The sequence below is a fragment of the Mauremys reevesii genome, linkage group 10 (assembly GCF_016161935.1).
Source record: "Mauremys reevesii isolate NIE-2019 linkage group 10, ASM1616193v1, whole genome shotgun sequence".
Taxonomy (NCBI): domain Eukaryota; kingdom Metazoa; phylum Chordata; order Testudines; family Geoemydidae; genus Mauremys; species Mauremys reevesii.
In genome coordinates, this window is record NC_052632.1 from 28345821 (window position 1) to 28362998 (window position 17178).

Genomic DNA, 17178 nt, shown 5'->3' on the forward strand with positions numbered 1-17178 from the left:
AGCATGGCTGCAGCCTGCTCCAGCGAGCTGTGCCAGGTGGCACAGCTGCAGCCTGCTCTGGAAGGTGGGGCCGGGCGGCACCGCCGCAGCCTGCCAGCCCCAGAGCCGCAGCTGCTTCGGAGGCTAGGGAGAGAACAGCGTGGCCAGAAGCAGAGAGACTCTGGCCCTGCCTCTTCCCTTCTCGCTCTGCTGCCTCTCCTTGCTCCCTCTGTTGCGGGGTGGGACTGTGTCCCACCTCTCCCTCTCTATACCCATTCATAAGCTGACCCCCTTCTATGATGCTTCCCTTTTTTACTAAAAAAATTCAGCTTATGAACGAGTATATACGGTAATTAAAAAAACTAGTTTCTCTACAGTGAATATGATATTTAGTACATGAAAAATCTGGAATTTTACTCACTGACAGACTTTTTTCAGACAAAGTGTGGAAAGGAACTTCTCTCTCATCCTGGTTAAATAAGGGTCTGTTCCTGTAGCCCTTAACTCATATAATCAGAGGCTGCAGGACTGGACCCTATGCTTGTATAAAAATTTAAAAGGCCAAAGACAGAATCGCTTAGGCAGATCATCCTTATTAACTGAGCTAGTATATTCTGTTTTCATCTATTTATAACTATAGTTTAATTACTTAGCAGACTTGGTTTCAGTTTATGCCATTGTTCCTTTAGCTTCAATTTTACACTGTCTGAAGCAAAGATATAGTTGATTGATTCATCGGAGAGGTCCCACATCTGTGACGGCGTCAGATTAAATGTTTTAGCAACCATCTGGTACTCCTGAGACAAATCTGTTGCAAAGACACCTTTATCGTCAGTCTGGGGATTTAAAAAAAAAAAAAAGATCATTCAGTGTGTCTAGCTTTGAAAAATAGGAAATGAATTTACAATCAGTTTCACCCTACTGTATTTCACAGTTTACTGCAGCTAGTACTTAGTCCATCTTTAATTAAGTACTAACTGATAGAATAAATACTAGCTGCAGTGAACTGTGAAATACAGTAAGGTGAAACTGGTTGTAAATTAATATCAGTATATCATCCAAAAATATCATATGCTGAACAAAGAAGGCTAAGTGAAAGAACAGTTCTTTTATAAAAATATATGATGTCTATAAAAACAGCCAGTCTTTGTGCTTTATTCTATGTCTCCTACTACACATGGAGCACCTCTCTAAATTAATCCATAAAGCTGCTCCTGCCGCTCCTCCTCAAGACCCACTTCTACCATGATGTCTACAGGGAAGTGATAATGTCTAGACAGAAGGCCTGTGGGGATTGCTGGCACTTATTTCAAAACAATTCTGATGATTCAGAACCATCAAGTTATTCACACGTGTAACTTATGTAAATGTGTGACTATACAACTGTTATCCTTTCCCCTTCCCTGTTCCGCCCCCGGCCTTCCCCACCCCTCCACCCCCCACCCCCCACTTACTAGCTGCATCTTGTCTTATATTAGAGTATTTATCTTCCGGACAGGGTCTGTGTCATCCTGTACAACAGAGCCTAGTGCCATGGGGCCCTGACTTCGATTACGGTCCTTGACTGCTACCATAATACAAATGATAAATAATAACAATTAGATAAGTGTTGCCAGTTGAAAAGTTCAAGTTAGGATCATTTAAGGACTAAGTTGGTCCCTGCTCCCTAATCCAGGGCTCTTGTGTGGGTTTATGAACCATGCGAGGAAGAGAGGTCCCTAAATTTACCTTACTTAACTTGGCCACTGTGATATTTTCTAACATGGATGTTTTTATAGATGCCAGCAATGGGAGCTGAGGTGCTTGTCATCTCACGGGATCAGGACTAATTACCTACAGGAGGGGTCCCATATTTTCCTCAGAGTGCAACAGAAACATATTTAATATTACAAGGAAATAATAATTACAAGGAATTACAATTTAAAAATACAAATATAGGGGCTAAGATGTTCAAATGCAATGTTCCCTGGTTCCTACCAAAACCTATATAGACCCCAAATTTAATGTAAATCAGACTTTTAATCTACTGGGATTTGCTTCTTCAACAAAAATTAGAAGTTGAATAACAAGAATTTTCCTAGATTTTTACTATATATTTCTCCCTAAACAAGGTATCGGATTTCTTATAAGTGAGGTGAGAGAAATTCCCTGTCCGGTTGGCTCTTGTAACAGGTATGTTTCTCTAATTTGGCTCCAGTGACTCAGTTTCCATGTTCTGTATGGTCAGCATCTAAGTGTATTCTGTACAATCAAAATGGCTTACACAAAGTACAGTGGGGTGGCCCATGTTGTACCAGTATCCAAAATGGTGTTTGTCACAGGAAGGTACAGTCTGACTTTTGAAGTTTGACGTCACACAAAGTTCTAAGTGAAAAAAGGAAAAACTCTGAATTAAAAGAAAAAAACAAGGATATGTACAGAACCAAGAATATCATCCTTGGGTAGATTAATGTACACATTTCAATCCATAGCTGAATAGTTCAGTGTTACCTGTTTTATATTTTTTTAAAAATTTGTGGAGATTCACGACGCTTACAATATATTGTATATGCCAGCTAAGAACATATTCAAACACGGGAACAAAATTTTCATGTGTGCGCACATGAAAATACCTGGATTTATAAAGTCAAATGGGTGGTTAGGTGCACAGTTCACTAGTTGTGTGCCCAATTCAGGGTATTTGAAGAACTGGTGCACACATACAGACACCACATGCACTGCTCAACTGGTCAAGTATGTTATGTTTTAGTTTTCTACCTTCATCTGAGGCATCCATTATTGGCCACTGCCAGAGGCATGATATCAGACTGGACAGATCAATGCTCCAGTATCACAATTCTTATGTCCCTATGTATGTGAAGCAGATATAAAACTTTGAACAGTCTACACAAATGCCACTAAATCCTTTTACATAGCTTTAAAAGAAATTTCACTACACAAATTACTAAGGTGTAGTTTATTGATATTAACCAGGTGGCAACAGGTGTAAACACATGGCAATTTTGTACTATTTTAATGTTCCAGATCTCTGTTTCCTGTTGTCCTTTTCCCACTATTTGTTGATTCTACACCAAGGACTGGCATTAAACTGCTAAGAAGCACCAATATTGAGAATAGTGCATGAAAGAATGTGTGTGTATATTGAAATATATGCATATAAAATACCTAGACATTTAATTAATGGCACTCAGTAAAAACGTTTAAAAATACTCTATGACCAATTTTGTTTTAAATGAAAAGCAGAAGCATTAGTAGAACACCATATGTATCAGTTATTTTCTCACAGTATCCATTTATTTCCATATCACAAATATCTTTCCATATTTATTTCTGGGAGATATAAATCTACTCAGACTTACTGAATCATTTGCAAGATACAATGTATCAAAGTCTGAGGGCTACCAAGCAATTTTCTTATCTTCTTGCTTACCTATAGGTATGTGATTCTGTCTAACAAGCTGCACAAGGTCCTCTGAACCTGTTGTAGAGTTGAGAAATGTACCATGTCCAATTCTGTCTGGAGGCAAACCAAGGAGAATTTTGGTCTCCTCTTCTTTATTTGGGATCTAAAACAGAATACACCCCCAACGCACAGAGACTGTAACAGCACCATAATGCAGCTGAATAATCAAAGATCAGATCTGGATTCTAGGGTTTTTGTATTTGTATATTTTACCAACAAAGAAAATGAGAAATAAGTGTATGAAAGAATGTGTGTGTATATTGAAATATATGCATATAAAATACCTAGACATTTAATTAATGGCACTCAGTAAAAACGTTTAAAAAAAAAACCCTGGATTCTAGGGTTTTTGTATTTGTATATTTTACCAACAAAGAAAATGAGAAATAAGTGTGTGTGTTAATTAGTGTTAGTTATTATGCTTTGGAGAAGGAAGAGATGCAGGAACTGGAAGATGGAAGTGCATTCATTGGAAAGCGGATAAAAGAACAGATTACATTAGTTATTTGCACTTCTGAAATACTTTTAATTGGAGGACCTCAATTAGCTTTACAAACCTTAATGAAATAAGCCTCAACTACCTTGTGAAGGAAGGTTACAATTATCTCCAATGTACAAATGGATAAACTGACTGCAGAACAGAGAAGTTACACAATAAGACAGAGGCAGAAAGAAGAAGGTGAGGCACTTGGAAGTACATTTTCAAAGCACTGCACAAGAGTTCCATGCAAAAAACTCATTAATAATGTCATCCTTCATTTCCTAAAGGCACTATTTCTTTCAGAAATTAGAAGGTTTTCATGACTCATCAGGCCTGCTAAATCAAACTCTAGGTGGATCTTCAATGTTAGAGATCATACTCCAAATTCTTCTGCACATACACAAACAGAGCTAAAAAAGTCAACAGAACTATTCATGTGAGTAAAACAGGTACATAACAATATCTACTATATGATATTCCAGATATACTTCAGGTGGGGGGCAATGGATCAGTCAATGTATGTGTAAATTTCAAATTAATACGGATACTTCTGAAATATATAATACAATAAATTACAGCCAACAGTTCCTCCAATAATCCTTAATGAGCAAGGCTTAGTCATGCTCCTGAATCAGGGTTTTCCCTATGATACTGAGGTCCTATCTGTTTCCATAATTTAATAAATTATGTAAGGACCTTGCAGGTTTTAAGGCAGAGTATATTATGTTACTGGTATTCCTTCTGTGGTTCTCAACATTTATTGTATTATATCATTTACTGTATTGATCTATCCAAAATTAATACAAAATTCAAAACTGACAATAGCACCATTGAAACATTTCTTGTGACATCAGAAATCACAGGAGTGGGGCCTGCATGATTCTCTGGTGGACTGTAACATCCCTAGAAAGGTAGGAGAGATGTAGTCAAGGTTACTTGATTAAGTTGGGTAGATGGTTGGTTTTTGGTTCTTTTAGGGTTTTTTCCCTTCAAAATACATGTATATGAGTGTTTACTTTAAATTTCTCTTTCCTAACCAGACCTCTTCAAAATGCCACAAACTAGCATTACTTCGGCCTGAAAAACTGAAAATCCACAGATGTTACTTTTAGTTACAGTAGCTTTTTATTTAAAGGCAGCTGCAGAAAAAGGTTAGCACAAACATTAAGAATTTACCTCTGAAAGATGCAATGCCAGTTTCAGACCTGCCTTTTTCGCTTCAAAAAGGGGTTCAAAAAATTCTTTGCCATGTCCTGCCTTGAAGAAAAATCCAAAAATGCATGATCAGGAGGTATTTTTTATTAAAACCTTTCCAATTATACAATAATGAAGAAATTTCAGAATATTAATATAATTCATTCAAAAGCAGTTAATTTTAATATTTTTTCTTTTATAATCAAATATAGTGAATCAATTTTTTTCACTTCAATTTGAGAACTATATTCTTCAATTTCTTTTCTTTTCTTTATAACAGCAGCATATTAGGTGCTTGTATTTTATGTCTGCATGACCCCGCAGTTCAGACTATGGGATGTGAACTGGAGTGCACACTGGCATGTTGCCACCAGTGCTGACAGTGCAAACTAAAAGACACCTACTGCAATTCACACCCCCATAGACCAAACTGTGGGGCCTTGTAAATCAGCTTTAGTTCTCATTTTGTGTCTATTCTCAGTATTACTCAATATGCTTCAACCTCAATCAATCTGATACAATCAGAGCAATGTATCAGAGGGGTAGCCGTGTTAGTCTGGATCTGTAAAAAGCAACAAAGAGTCCTGTGGCACCTTATAGACTAACAGACGTATTGGAGCATAAGCTTTCATGGGTGAATACCCACTTCGTCAGACGCAATGTAGTAGTGGATGCTTTCCTGGGCTCAAAAGTTGCTTTTAAGTTCCCTTTTTTGATAGTTGTGTATCATTTTGTACATTTTCAATTTTTTGTTAGCGACAAGAGGTATCTTCACATCAGGAATATGAGCAAGACATTTAACCAACAGCCAGCAAGTTTACTGACTAACTATATAGTGGAAACAGTGAAACTGACTACAGACCAAGTGTTATTAAATGTACAAGTAAACAGTGAGATAATAGAGAGAAATGTATTTCCCTAATTCTTTTCAGTTCAGCAAATGTTACTAGTAACAACACATCAGTGTGTTTATTTTAGTTGATGGTGACCTTTATGTAAAGGGCAGTTGTTAAGAACCAAAACAACTTTCTGTCCAATCTCCTCAACTCCTTCATACATTCCCAAGTCAAGTAAAATGACTAAAAATAGGAAGATAGGATTTGCCAGGCAAGAGCCATCAATTCCAAGTACTACTTTGACTACTACTACCTGTTCTGTCTTTAGATCGTGTGCCTTCTTTTATGTTTGAAAAACACCTTATACAACATTGCTGGTACTATTTAAAGGAAGTTATATAACAATAATAGCAACAACATATTCTGCCTTCAGTGTTGGCCAATATCTGGTACTTCAGATGAAGGCAAAAGCACTCCAAAATGCATCTATACCCAGTTATATAATGGTTTAGATGGGGGGAAATAGTCGTTCCTAACCCTTGCCATGAACAATTAATGCCCCCAAAGGAAAATTATCCAAAGCACTAAGAGTAAAAATAAAATTTATCATTGTAATGATTATAGTATCAAAAGTATCCATCTTCAATGAAAGTAACTTACGGTGGGATCACCACTGAGGTCAAGCCCTACCACAATCCCATTGGTGGAAAGGAGGAACTCTTCAGCAAGTTTAACAGTTTGCTTGGCCACGATAGGTCCACCTCTTCTATCTATTGCTATTAAAAACCTAGAATAGAGATATACATCTTACATTAAATCTAAACAGTAACAGCAGGTGATTGACAAAAAAAGAATCTATTACCAGCAAAAGCAACACTGCACTCATAACTTAAATAGAAATTGCTTCTTTTGTCACAACTGTTATGGTAAAGCTCTGATGGCAAGAAACAGGGTAATTATGCATGTATAGAGAAGCACACAACAATACCAGTGCACTGCGCCATCACAGTGGCTGAATGACACATCTCTAATGCCCAGATGCATACCCACTCTAATTCCAGCATTACGTTCATGGCATCTCCCTTCTAGCCGTACTAGCTCCACTCTAGCGGCAAAAATGTAATACTGAAACAAAGGATTGGGCTTATATAGCTGAACACAAGGAGCTGGAGCTCAACCCTCACTTGAGATAAACTGATTTTCTTTCATTTTCTTTTAATAATTTTATTGGTATGGTTTGGTTCTTCCTTTTTCATAAAACCAAAACAACTTTTTCCAGGCCCTGGGGAAGGAAAGATCTGGTAAGCTACATCTCCAGAGAAGGACCTCTAAATACTTCTTAAAAAACATACATCATCTCACATAAGACACAGCAAAGAGTTCTCCTGTCCTCTGGACAGGCACCATCCTTTCAGCCACTGCCTATACTGGCATCATGTCCCCGTCTGGCTACTAGCCCCTGCACACCAACGGTCTGACTTTCATATATCAACTCTTTCTCTGAAGCTACTACCAATGCTGTTTTCTGGATTAGCCAGCAAGACCTACCGGCTCAAACAATTCAGCCCCTCATTTCCACAAAGAGCTTAGAATTTGACCTCTGCAACACCCTACATCTCAGGCACAGGCAGAAGATATTAAGGCCAATCCATAAGATACTAAGGAACCTCCTAACTGGCTGTACAAAAGCTGACAACTGTGACATACCATTATATTGTTATATAAAAAAAAGATAATAATTGGAGATATACCTATCTCCTAGAACTGGAAGGGACCTTGAAAAGTCATCGTGTCCAGCCCCCTGCCTTCACTAGCAGGACCAACTTTTGCCCCAGATCCCTAAGTGGCCCCCTCAAGGATTGAACTCACAACCCTGGGTTTAGCAGGCCAATGCTCAAACCACTGAGCTATCCATTATGAGCTATCCCATTATGATGTAATGTATACAAATGATACATGTATCTTTATACCTAGTTTGTTATTATTACACATTTACTATTAAAAGGTGCAATATATTTTGCCACAAAAAAACTTTATGGTCCAAATTTTCAAAGGCAACATGTAGCAAACAGAAAAACATATTTGAATTTTGGAGTGCAAAGAGTTAACTGTGTTCACACATAAGTGACCCTGTGGGGGATGCAATTACCTGTTCAGGCTGCACAATGTGGATTTCTACAGGTGCACCACTGCAACACTCTTTGAAAAAGTAGCCCTGTATCTTATACAGTTTACAGAAGGCCCACAAAAGAGGTCAAGAACTAAGGACAACTTTTCAGAGCAGATTTTTAACCTGTATTATTAGTTTCTTGCAAAAAATATTGTATAGTTCCCACAGAGGAAAGCTGGATCCCTAACTAGTGGCTGTTTATCTTCTTTGGGTTTCACACCATTTAGTTATCAAGTTTCTGACTTACAAACAATTCTGAGAGGTTTTAATAAACTCATTTTGTTATTGGTTCACATCCTTTGAGTTTCTCTTTGATTTTTCAATTCTCAAAAACAAGTGAAACTCAGAAGAAAATTGTACATGGTAACCAGTGCTCCTGCATACAGCTACACAGGTGCTCTGTACAGTGTGTGCTTTTTTTTTCCTACATCAACTTCACTGGGGTGGGTTGGTCATTTTAAAATAATGTTAACTTTTTTTAAATTGTCCAGTATATTTGTAGTTTTTATTTGTTTATGGTTGGTAGTTTTGTGTTTGTTGATTTTTTGTTTGTGGGTGTTTTTTGTTTGTTTTAAAGAGGAACAAAACTGCCCAAGGTTTATGCATGATAAAGTCTGACAGGCCATTTCACAGTAAAAACAGCTTTCCTACAGAATCAAAGTAAGCATGTTAGTAAAACAACAGTTCAATGTTCAGTAATTAGCCAAACAGTCAATGGCTGCAGCACTCTCATTGTGATTACTGTATTATTTCAAAGAACATCACTAAAATTCCATAACAGAGAGGAAGACACATATATCTATATTGGTGATTATTAGGTTCACTTTTGATAGTTGGTTTAAAATTCAAGTTTATATTATCTGTTAAATTACTAATAGAAACTGTAGTGTCTTTCTAAGGCCTGATCTACACACAGTCATTGTACCAGTATAACTAATTTGGTAGGGGGTTGATTTTTTTAACCAAACTAGTTAAACCAGTACAACCCTTCATCTGGATACAGTTATGCAAGTATAATGGTGCCCAATAACCATGTAGTATATTCACCTCCCTATATGAGAATAAGCTATACTGGTATAACTACATCAGCACTGGAGGGGACAGGGAGAGCTGTACTGCTTTAACTATACCTGTATGACTAAAGTGATACAACTTTTGTGACAGACAGGCCCTTAGTCTGATATTTCCTGAGGGCACTGCTTTTGCTAAAAAACATTGCAGAGAATGGAGACTTTAGAAATCTCAGCCAGTTTTGCTCCCTATTTAGTAAAAGGGATAATAAAATATGTTTCAATATCTCAATTGCTAGGTTTTGCTAGGTTTTAAGTCAAAAATTATCTGGTTGCTATACAAGTTCCTCCCCAGCATTCATGATCTGTAAACCTGGGCCAAACACCAGGTTCATAACAAAATCCCAAATCAGAAGATTTTCACGTTATTTTACCTGACATCTATATCCAAATCCTCCTCTTTGCACTGTTTTATTCCTTCAAGTACAGTTTCCACATATGTCCTTTTGGTCATGCCTATAAAACAAACACACAAGCATATGCACACCTGATCTGAGTAGATATAAGTGGACTGATTATAAAAAGTTACGTTTGATAAAATCCCAGACTGACCATGAAAATATTTTTCATGTTAACTTTTCCCCCCATTTTACTCTTTGATCTTATATTTTATTTGCACTTTGGGATGGTAGTTTCATTTTGCATCTTGATTTTATTCTGTGATTTTACATTTTGTATAGACTGGTTTTACCAACAAATGTAAATTTACTCTGAAGCCTCCCTTTGGATTTTGTTTGCTCTGAGTTTGTGGAGAAAAGAAAAATAACTTTACACAAGAATCTAGCAACAGGGTTTCATGACGGACCACTGAAATATTTGTTTAAAAACAATAAAAAGATTAAGAGAAATAAGGAAGAAAATGTAGCAGCTATTACAAGAAACAAAACTATAATAAGGCTATGTCTCCACTACAGCCTATGTCGCCATCATTCATGTCACTCTTGGGTACAAATAAAATACCTCCTCCCCCCCCAAGTAACGTAAGTTACACCGACATAAGCACTTGTGTGCACAGAGCTATGTCAGCGGGAGAGCTTCTCCCGCCGACATAGTTTCTGCTGTTCACAGAGGTGATTTTATTATGCCAACAGGAGAGCTTGAATAGAATAAGAAATCAGACTAAACTGAATAGCCTAAATTTATCGCTGGATAGTGAAGTAATGACAGGAAAGAATTTAACTCAATGTGTAGTTCCCTCCCTCAACCCCCAAATCTTACTAAAAGGAAAATTTTATCCACATTATCACTTTCATTATTCAGTTCACTGCAAATAATTATATTTATAACACTGAACATACATATGTGTGTGTATTTTTTTATTTATATTTTTATATAAATATGTGGGTTAGGAAAAAATCATTCCTGGAGCAATTCCACTGGCTTCACTGAAATTACAAGAGGAATTTGTCACTATATGAAAGATTTGACTGTGGGATATTCACTGATTTGTTTCTAAATCTGCCACATTTACTGAAACAACTGAATTTCAATAGTGACTCGATCAGTTATTTACATGTCAGTCATAATTCACTTGGTACTTTCCAAAACATATTGTTAATATTAACTTTATAATGTGAGAAGTTCTATAATATAATCCAGAATACTAATTAAAAGAAAGAACACTTTGTACCAGTGTCATTTTCCTCTCTAGGTGTGCTCCTTAACTCCAGATACTTGACACCATCGGCAGCAAATTCTTTAATAACATCTTTAGTTACCTGGTTAAAAACAGCATATACAATATTTTGAAATTAAAGATTTATAATTTGTTACACTGGATGAATCTTAAAGATAAAGACATGCAGGTAAGCTTTCACTGTGAAAGGGAGGAGGGATAGCTCAGTGGTTTGAGCATTAGCCTGCTAAACCCAGGGTTATGAGTTCATCCCTTGAGGGGGCCACTTAGGGATCTGGGCAAAATCAGTACTTGGTCCTGCTAGTGAAGGCAGGGGCTAGACTCAATGACCTTTCAAGTTCTAGGAGATAGGATATGTTCTTTTTTTTTTTTAAATATAGTTACATAACATTAATAGGAGTTACTGTCTAAATCCCATGGTGCTTACATCTCTGTCCAGTTATACCAGGGTATCAAAGCTGCTCTGGCCAATGGGGATTTCAGTGGCAATGTGCTGAAACAGTACATCCCTCCGCTGCCCTACCGATGGCAATGACCTCTTCCATGGCAATCCTGACCACTTGGAGGGTTGTATTGGCTGCCTGAAACCCCTTCTGGAGAGGAACGGTTCACAACTCACTTTGCACCACTCCGCACCCCGAGATCTGCTGGTGGGAAAGCCTATCTCCCTCTCTGTGCTGGACCCAGAAGTGAACATAGTACAGCTCTAGTAAGGAACTCTGCATATACACTGAGACAAAGAAGTATTAGGAGACTCTGCTAAATTAAAGCATAGGTAAATATGAATGGATATCACATTCATAAGTGATCATCAGTTCAGTCATCTGAGAGCACAGACTGACTTCCAATATTGGTAGCTCACTGCTCTGAAGGAAAAAAAACCGAAAATGTCAGGTAGAATCTGGCATTTCTAAATTCTCACTTTTTACAGAAATATTTTTACATGCCATTCACTGTAACATATTACTGAATCTCTGAGCTCAATAATTTACAGTCAGCTCAATTTGTCTTTTACACATTGGGCACAGATACAAGTGCAATAACTTTTTTGCTACCTTTGCAAGGAGTTGTTTTTGAAAGAAAAATGCTCTGATTTTTTAAAACAAAGCCCTGTACAACTTACCATTAATATATCTTCGGTCCTACTGGTAATCCGATGAATGATATTAAACATCTGAAAACATCTACAACAAAAAAGTTCAAAGGCTAAGCATATAAAAGTGTGCTAGTGCGATGAGCACTCCCAATTACAAACCCATGCCTGAATAACATGTATTTACTGGCTTTGCTGCAGCACAGACTGAATCATCATAATTGTCCTTTCTGGCCTTAAAAACTATTAATTCAGTAGTGATTAAATGTAGAGCATGTATAGTGTAAAGCATTTACTAAGAATCTTTGTTTTCCCCTATGTGTTAAGTTACTGGCTATATTAATGTCCAACTAGGAAATCTTGCATGACTGGATTTTCTCTAAAGAGCCCATGCTCTATGTAAATATTTTCAGTCATCTGATTAAAAGGAAAACAAATTAATAAGGAAGATAACAAGGGATACATGTTCCATTTGCACACAAGTAAGAAGTGACTTCACAGATTTAAGAAATGAAAAACTATCTTCCCCTAAGGACATTTTTAAAAAGTAATAATTTTCTTAATGATTTTATGTGAAAATTTGATTAAATTACATAATGCAACCTTCAATTTTAATTATGTTTTCTACAGTCACACAGTGCAAGCTTACAGATTCCACTGGTTTCAATGTATTCATAAAGGACTTGGGGGGGGGGGAGGTAGAATTAAGGTTGTAACGTATAGATACTCACTCTTCTAAAGTCCTTTTCTTCCCCTTGTCAATCATTGTCATTCCATTATGGATTTGAAGATATCGTTTCTGAGCCAGAAGTTTCTTCATAGTAACAGAACTGATGGAGCCATTCAAGTGGGCGTGGAGCTCCTAAGTTATAAACAAATCAAGAGGAGTGGAGGGTATATTTAATTTCAATTAGATTTCAGGGGTTTTTTTTTTCCTTTTATGTTGTTTGAAAATAAAACATTTCCCTACCAATCCTATCTCTGCATTTGGCAAATAATGACTATTTTGACTTGGGTTTCTATATGTCCGTGCCCCAAATGAGATTGTCTTATTTACTTCTCATTGCGAGCATTAGCAGTGGTATCAGCAAGAATGTAGGTGCCACTGTGAAGAGTGTTAAAGTCTCAGTTAATTAGTGTAGCGGAACACCTTGCGGGGTGGAGGGAAAACAAATCTTACTTTTTAAGATTTTAAAAATAATTTAGGACATGAGCACTATTCCTTACTCAATTTTATAACAGGTCAAATCTGGGCCTAAATTGGTTAATAGTTTATTTTTAATTAGACCAAAAAAGCAGCATTTTTTCTACCCAGACATATTCTTTCTTTTCTCATACTCTTAAGAGCACATAAAAACATAGTGAGCTCTCACTTCCCTCTATAAACAGAAAACAAAATTAGGAATTGAACTGTACTCCTTGCATTTAGAACTCACGATTTGTTCCAGCCTCTCTTATCCTTTATTCAGCCAGGGCTTTGGAGCGGAGCCCGGAGCTGGAGTGCGGAGCAGCTCCAGAGCAGTGAAGCTGCAGGATTTTGCCTGGAGCTGGAGCGGAGCTACAGAACAGCTCCAAAGCCCTGTACTCAGCTCCCCACTTCATTAAGCATCATTCTCATCTCTGTCCCTTCTCACAATCTTGCTGCCCATCATTTGGAACGGTCTTCTTGTGTCGCTCCATCTTACTTCAAAATGTCTCCCCAAAATACCTAGCTTGTCCCACACATCTTCACTCTCCTGCCCCTTCCCCTTTTGGCACCTGTTTTTATTAGAGCAAAAATTGGCAAAATGTTTTCACAAAATGCTTGACTGATAAATATGATGACATTTTTACTACTGCTGTAAAATGTTTTAAAACAATATCATACTACTAAATGTACAATAAAACATAGAAGGGGTGATTGTCAGAAGTGCTGAGCAGCCACAAGTCCAATTAATGGGCACTCTGGCTACCTACCACTTCTGGAAATCAAGTCCAGAAACTCCAATGCTAATAAAAGGCATGGTTGTTCCACATACTATGCAATAAAACACCTTGCAGAATTCATTATGAGAATCTGCCACCCACAAAAAGACAAGACACTTTGCAAGGATGCCTTCAAAACATCTTTTTGCAATGGAAGCATCAAAATGTAGAGAAAGACAGTGTCAGTAATATATGTTTTGATCATGTACCTGTGCCAATTTTAATGAATAAACACTCAAATGGTAGACATGGTAGACGTGAAATTTGTTGTACACAACTCCAGAATTGTTGAGCTGATAAGAGTTCCAGGAATGTATAGCAAACAATGATAGCAGGAATGTGCCAGACCACACCCTTTAGAATGCAGCCAAAACTGCTATCAGAAGCAGACTTATAAAGGTGGCCTCAGGAAAAAAAATAAAAGCAAAAAGATTAAATATATTGAATTGATTTGCTTGCAAAATAAATCTACAGACCTTGAAAAAGAATTGTACAGAGTCAGGCTATACAAAAATTTTAAACATTTTATTGGTGGTTTAAATCAATTGAGTACTTTTGGACAAATAAACATGACACAATGGGTTGTATTGCAACTTGTTAGGAACCCAGGAGCTATTTGCTTGAACCTTTTCCTTGAGAGATGGGCAGAAATTCCTTTTGTTCAAATACACTGCCAATAAAGACCTACAGCTGATCAATTTTGTCCTCATCCTCAAATTGCAATTATGCTTTTAGTAGCTGTACAATTCATTCAATCTGTAGACTGCAATTACAAGTGGTTCCTGTAAAAAGTATCACAGCACACTATTACTAAAAATGCTTACTTTCTCATTTTACCATTTAATTATAAATCAATTGGAAAATAAATATTGTACTTACATTTCAGTGCATAGTATATAGAGCAATATAAACAAGACATTTTCTGTATGACATTTTAGTTTGTACTGACTTCGCTAGTGCTTTTTATATAGCCTGTTGTAAAACTAGGCAAATATCTTGATGAGTAAATGTACCACCCTCTGGAAGACCTCTGCATACCCCCAGGAGTAGACACACCCCTGGTTGAGAACCACTGGTGCAGAGGGTCCTACAGGGAAAAGGGTGAAGGACGGGAACTGCTAACCCTGTAAAAGTGGCAGCAGAAGCGGCTCCACATCAGAGCTGCAATAGTTCACTTGTGTAAAACACGTGGTGAGCACAGTCGACAGAGACCCCCCGAGGATCTGTATGCTGGTGCACAGAAGATACAGCACCATTGCAGGGGCTAAGCTCCTCTTGTCCCACCCCAATTCTGTTGCAACCAGAGGCAAGAAGGGCAGATTTACTCCTACAGGCACAAGAGTTGACAGAGTGAAGCTGTTCGAATGAAGATGGGAAACACTCACATTGTAGAAGAATTGAATTGTCAATGTGAGTGACTCTCCCCCCCCCCCCCCTTAAAGGCAGTACAACTAGCCCCATCTTTAAAGAAAAGTGTTCAGTGCAACGTAACAGCGTGGGTCCAGGGGGAAAAAAAACTATGGAAGCCAAAAAAAGGCTGCAGCCCTTAATCTGTATGTCTTCTCGATTGCAATCTCTCTACAGAGCTCCCAGCACAAGAGCCAGAAGGTGCTGGCTGATGTTCTGGGGTGCTCAAACGTAGGTGCTTTACAAATGAGGAGTTTACAGAAGCGGGGCTACTGCCCCAGCCACTCTGCGGATGAACTCTCACTGACCATCCACCCCACTTAGAAGAAAGGTGAACTGCAGTCAGACCCAGCCCAGCGTAGCACTGAATGCTGTCAAACCCTATTCCCCGCCGGGCAAGTGGGGCGGGACATAAAAGAGGCATAACGAAGAACAGACATCTGGGCTGCTGCTCTTCACTGCCCCCAGCACAGCGCATGCCGCAGCTAGGGCAGCGCTGGAGTGACTCAGGCAGCTGCAGGGAATAACCAGCCCAGCCACGGGGAACGTGGAGAAACGCGGGGGGGGGGCGGCCCGGGGGACCTGACGCAGCTCTCACCACTTTAGGAAGCTCCCTGTAAAAGCGCAGCTGCCGCTCTTGGTCCGCGCCGGACGCCATAGTCTGTCTGCGGGGCAGAGGGAAGGACGTCACTGCCGCAGACGTCGCCGCTCCCCCCCACCCCGGGGCAGCGCGCGCCCGTCCCGGCCCTCAGCTGCTTCCCACAAGTGTCCAGCCCCGCCTCCTCCTCCCGACGGGCGACAGCAGCAGGCTTCGCGCTGAGGCTCCCGCAGCTGGGCTGGGGTTGGCAGGGCCTTTGCCACCATGTCGATTTGCTTTGTAGACAATATACCAGGCACTGAAATTAACGGAGCCCCTTCCCTGAGGGAGGTACAGGCTGGTGGGCATGACAGCTGACATCCCGGACCCTGTGCCACACAACACCTAGTCCTCATGGAGCAGTAGGGAGACAGATTAGAGCTGGCACGGCAAGATAAGAAGCAATAGATTCTGGGGTTATTTTCCTGAGGATAAATGACCGAGCTTGATAGGTACAGCTTGATAAGTATCAGGACATGAAACAGAAAACAGACACATGTAACCTATCAACACCCAATGGAGAGCTGGCTAGAGATAGAAGACCTCAACACCAAAGCACTGAGGCAATAGGTAATGCTCCTAATGCTTTGCTTATAGGCTTGGCTTCATTTGAGCTGGTTTGGAGTATTACCATATAACAGCACTTCTTTGAAACTGGTATCTTGTTCGCCACAATTTCAGCTTCCATAAAAGTTAGTGACGGTTTAGTGACAAAGCCTCAAAAATGTAAACCATGTGTTCCCAACTCAGCAATATCAGTAACTCTGTGGAAACTCTGGAACAACGGCTCTGACAGGTGTGACTTGCCCATTCATCTCAGGAAAATAACCGTCAATGGATATCTGCGTTAAAGTTGCCATTTGAACTAATTTCATTGCCCCTGTAAGAACTGGGAGGAACTCAGATCTGTCGTTTACTGTGAGTGACATCTCAGTGCTAAAAAAAAATAATGGTGGCATTTGAAATATATCACCACTTTTCTCCTTAAATAAAAGGAACCATGCCGAAGAAGCCCAATGGAGCCTAGGAGCATATTCAAGCCCTAGCAAGGGGAAGCCAAACATAGTAGAGCTCATAGTATCTGCACAATCAACTGTACAAGAGCAGCTTACACAGGTAAAGTTTATTTTGCAGGCAGAGCTGCCAAGAGCATTACTATTTTCCTCCTCCCCTTTCCAGATGCATGTATAGATTGAAAGAGAGGCAGCAAGAAATAAACTGAATATAAAATAAAAACACTACTTCCA

The 17178-nt window shown here is 38.9% G+C and overlaps 1 protein-coding gene across 3 annotated transcripts; it reads right to left on the minus strand.

Annotated features, from left to right (window-relative positions):
* Positions 1-272: 272 nt before the first annotated feature.
* ADAL (adenosine deaminase like) lies at positions 273-16003 on the minus strand. Of its 3 annotated transcripts, none has more exons than XM_039490276.1 (10): positions 15893-16003; positions 12654-12784; positions 11953-12013; positions 10824-10911; positions 9568-9649; positions 6614-6740; positions 5100-5180; positions 3410-3545; positions 2243-2343; positions 273-815 (listed from the first exon to the last, which is right to left on the minus strand). In XM_039490276.1, the coding sequence occupies exons 1-10, from the start codon at positions 15950-15952 to the stop codon at positions 621-623; spliced, it is 1062 nt and encodes a 353-aa protein (XP_039346210.1). In that variant the 5' UTR covers positions 15953-16003; the 3' UTR covers positions 273-620. The 3 variants fall into 3 exon arrangements, with proteins under 3 accessions (XP_039346210.1, XP_039346211.1, XP_039346212.1); XM_039490277.1 differs by lacking the exon at positions 15893-16003 and adding an exon at positions 14097-14277; XM_039490278.1 differs by lacking the exon at positions 273-815 and adding an exon at positions 1434-1546.
* Between the last annotated feature and the right edge of the window lie 1175 nt (positions 16004-17178).

Coding starts and splice junctions, on each gene's coding strand:
- ADAL (XM_039490276.1), bottom strand. CDS start 15,952: ATGGCGTCCGGCGCGGACCAAGAGCGGCAGCTGCGCTTTTACAGGGAG. Junction 5,181..6,613: donor ACCTCAGTGGTGATCCCACC/GTAAGTTACTTT, acceptor TTTTTCTTCAAG/GCAGGACATGGCAAAGAATT. Junction 816..2,242: donor GCCACCCCACTGTACTTTGT/GTAAGCCATTTT, acceptor TTAAATCCCCAG/ACTGACGATAAAGGTGTCTT.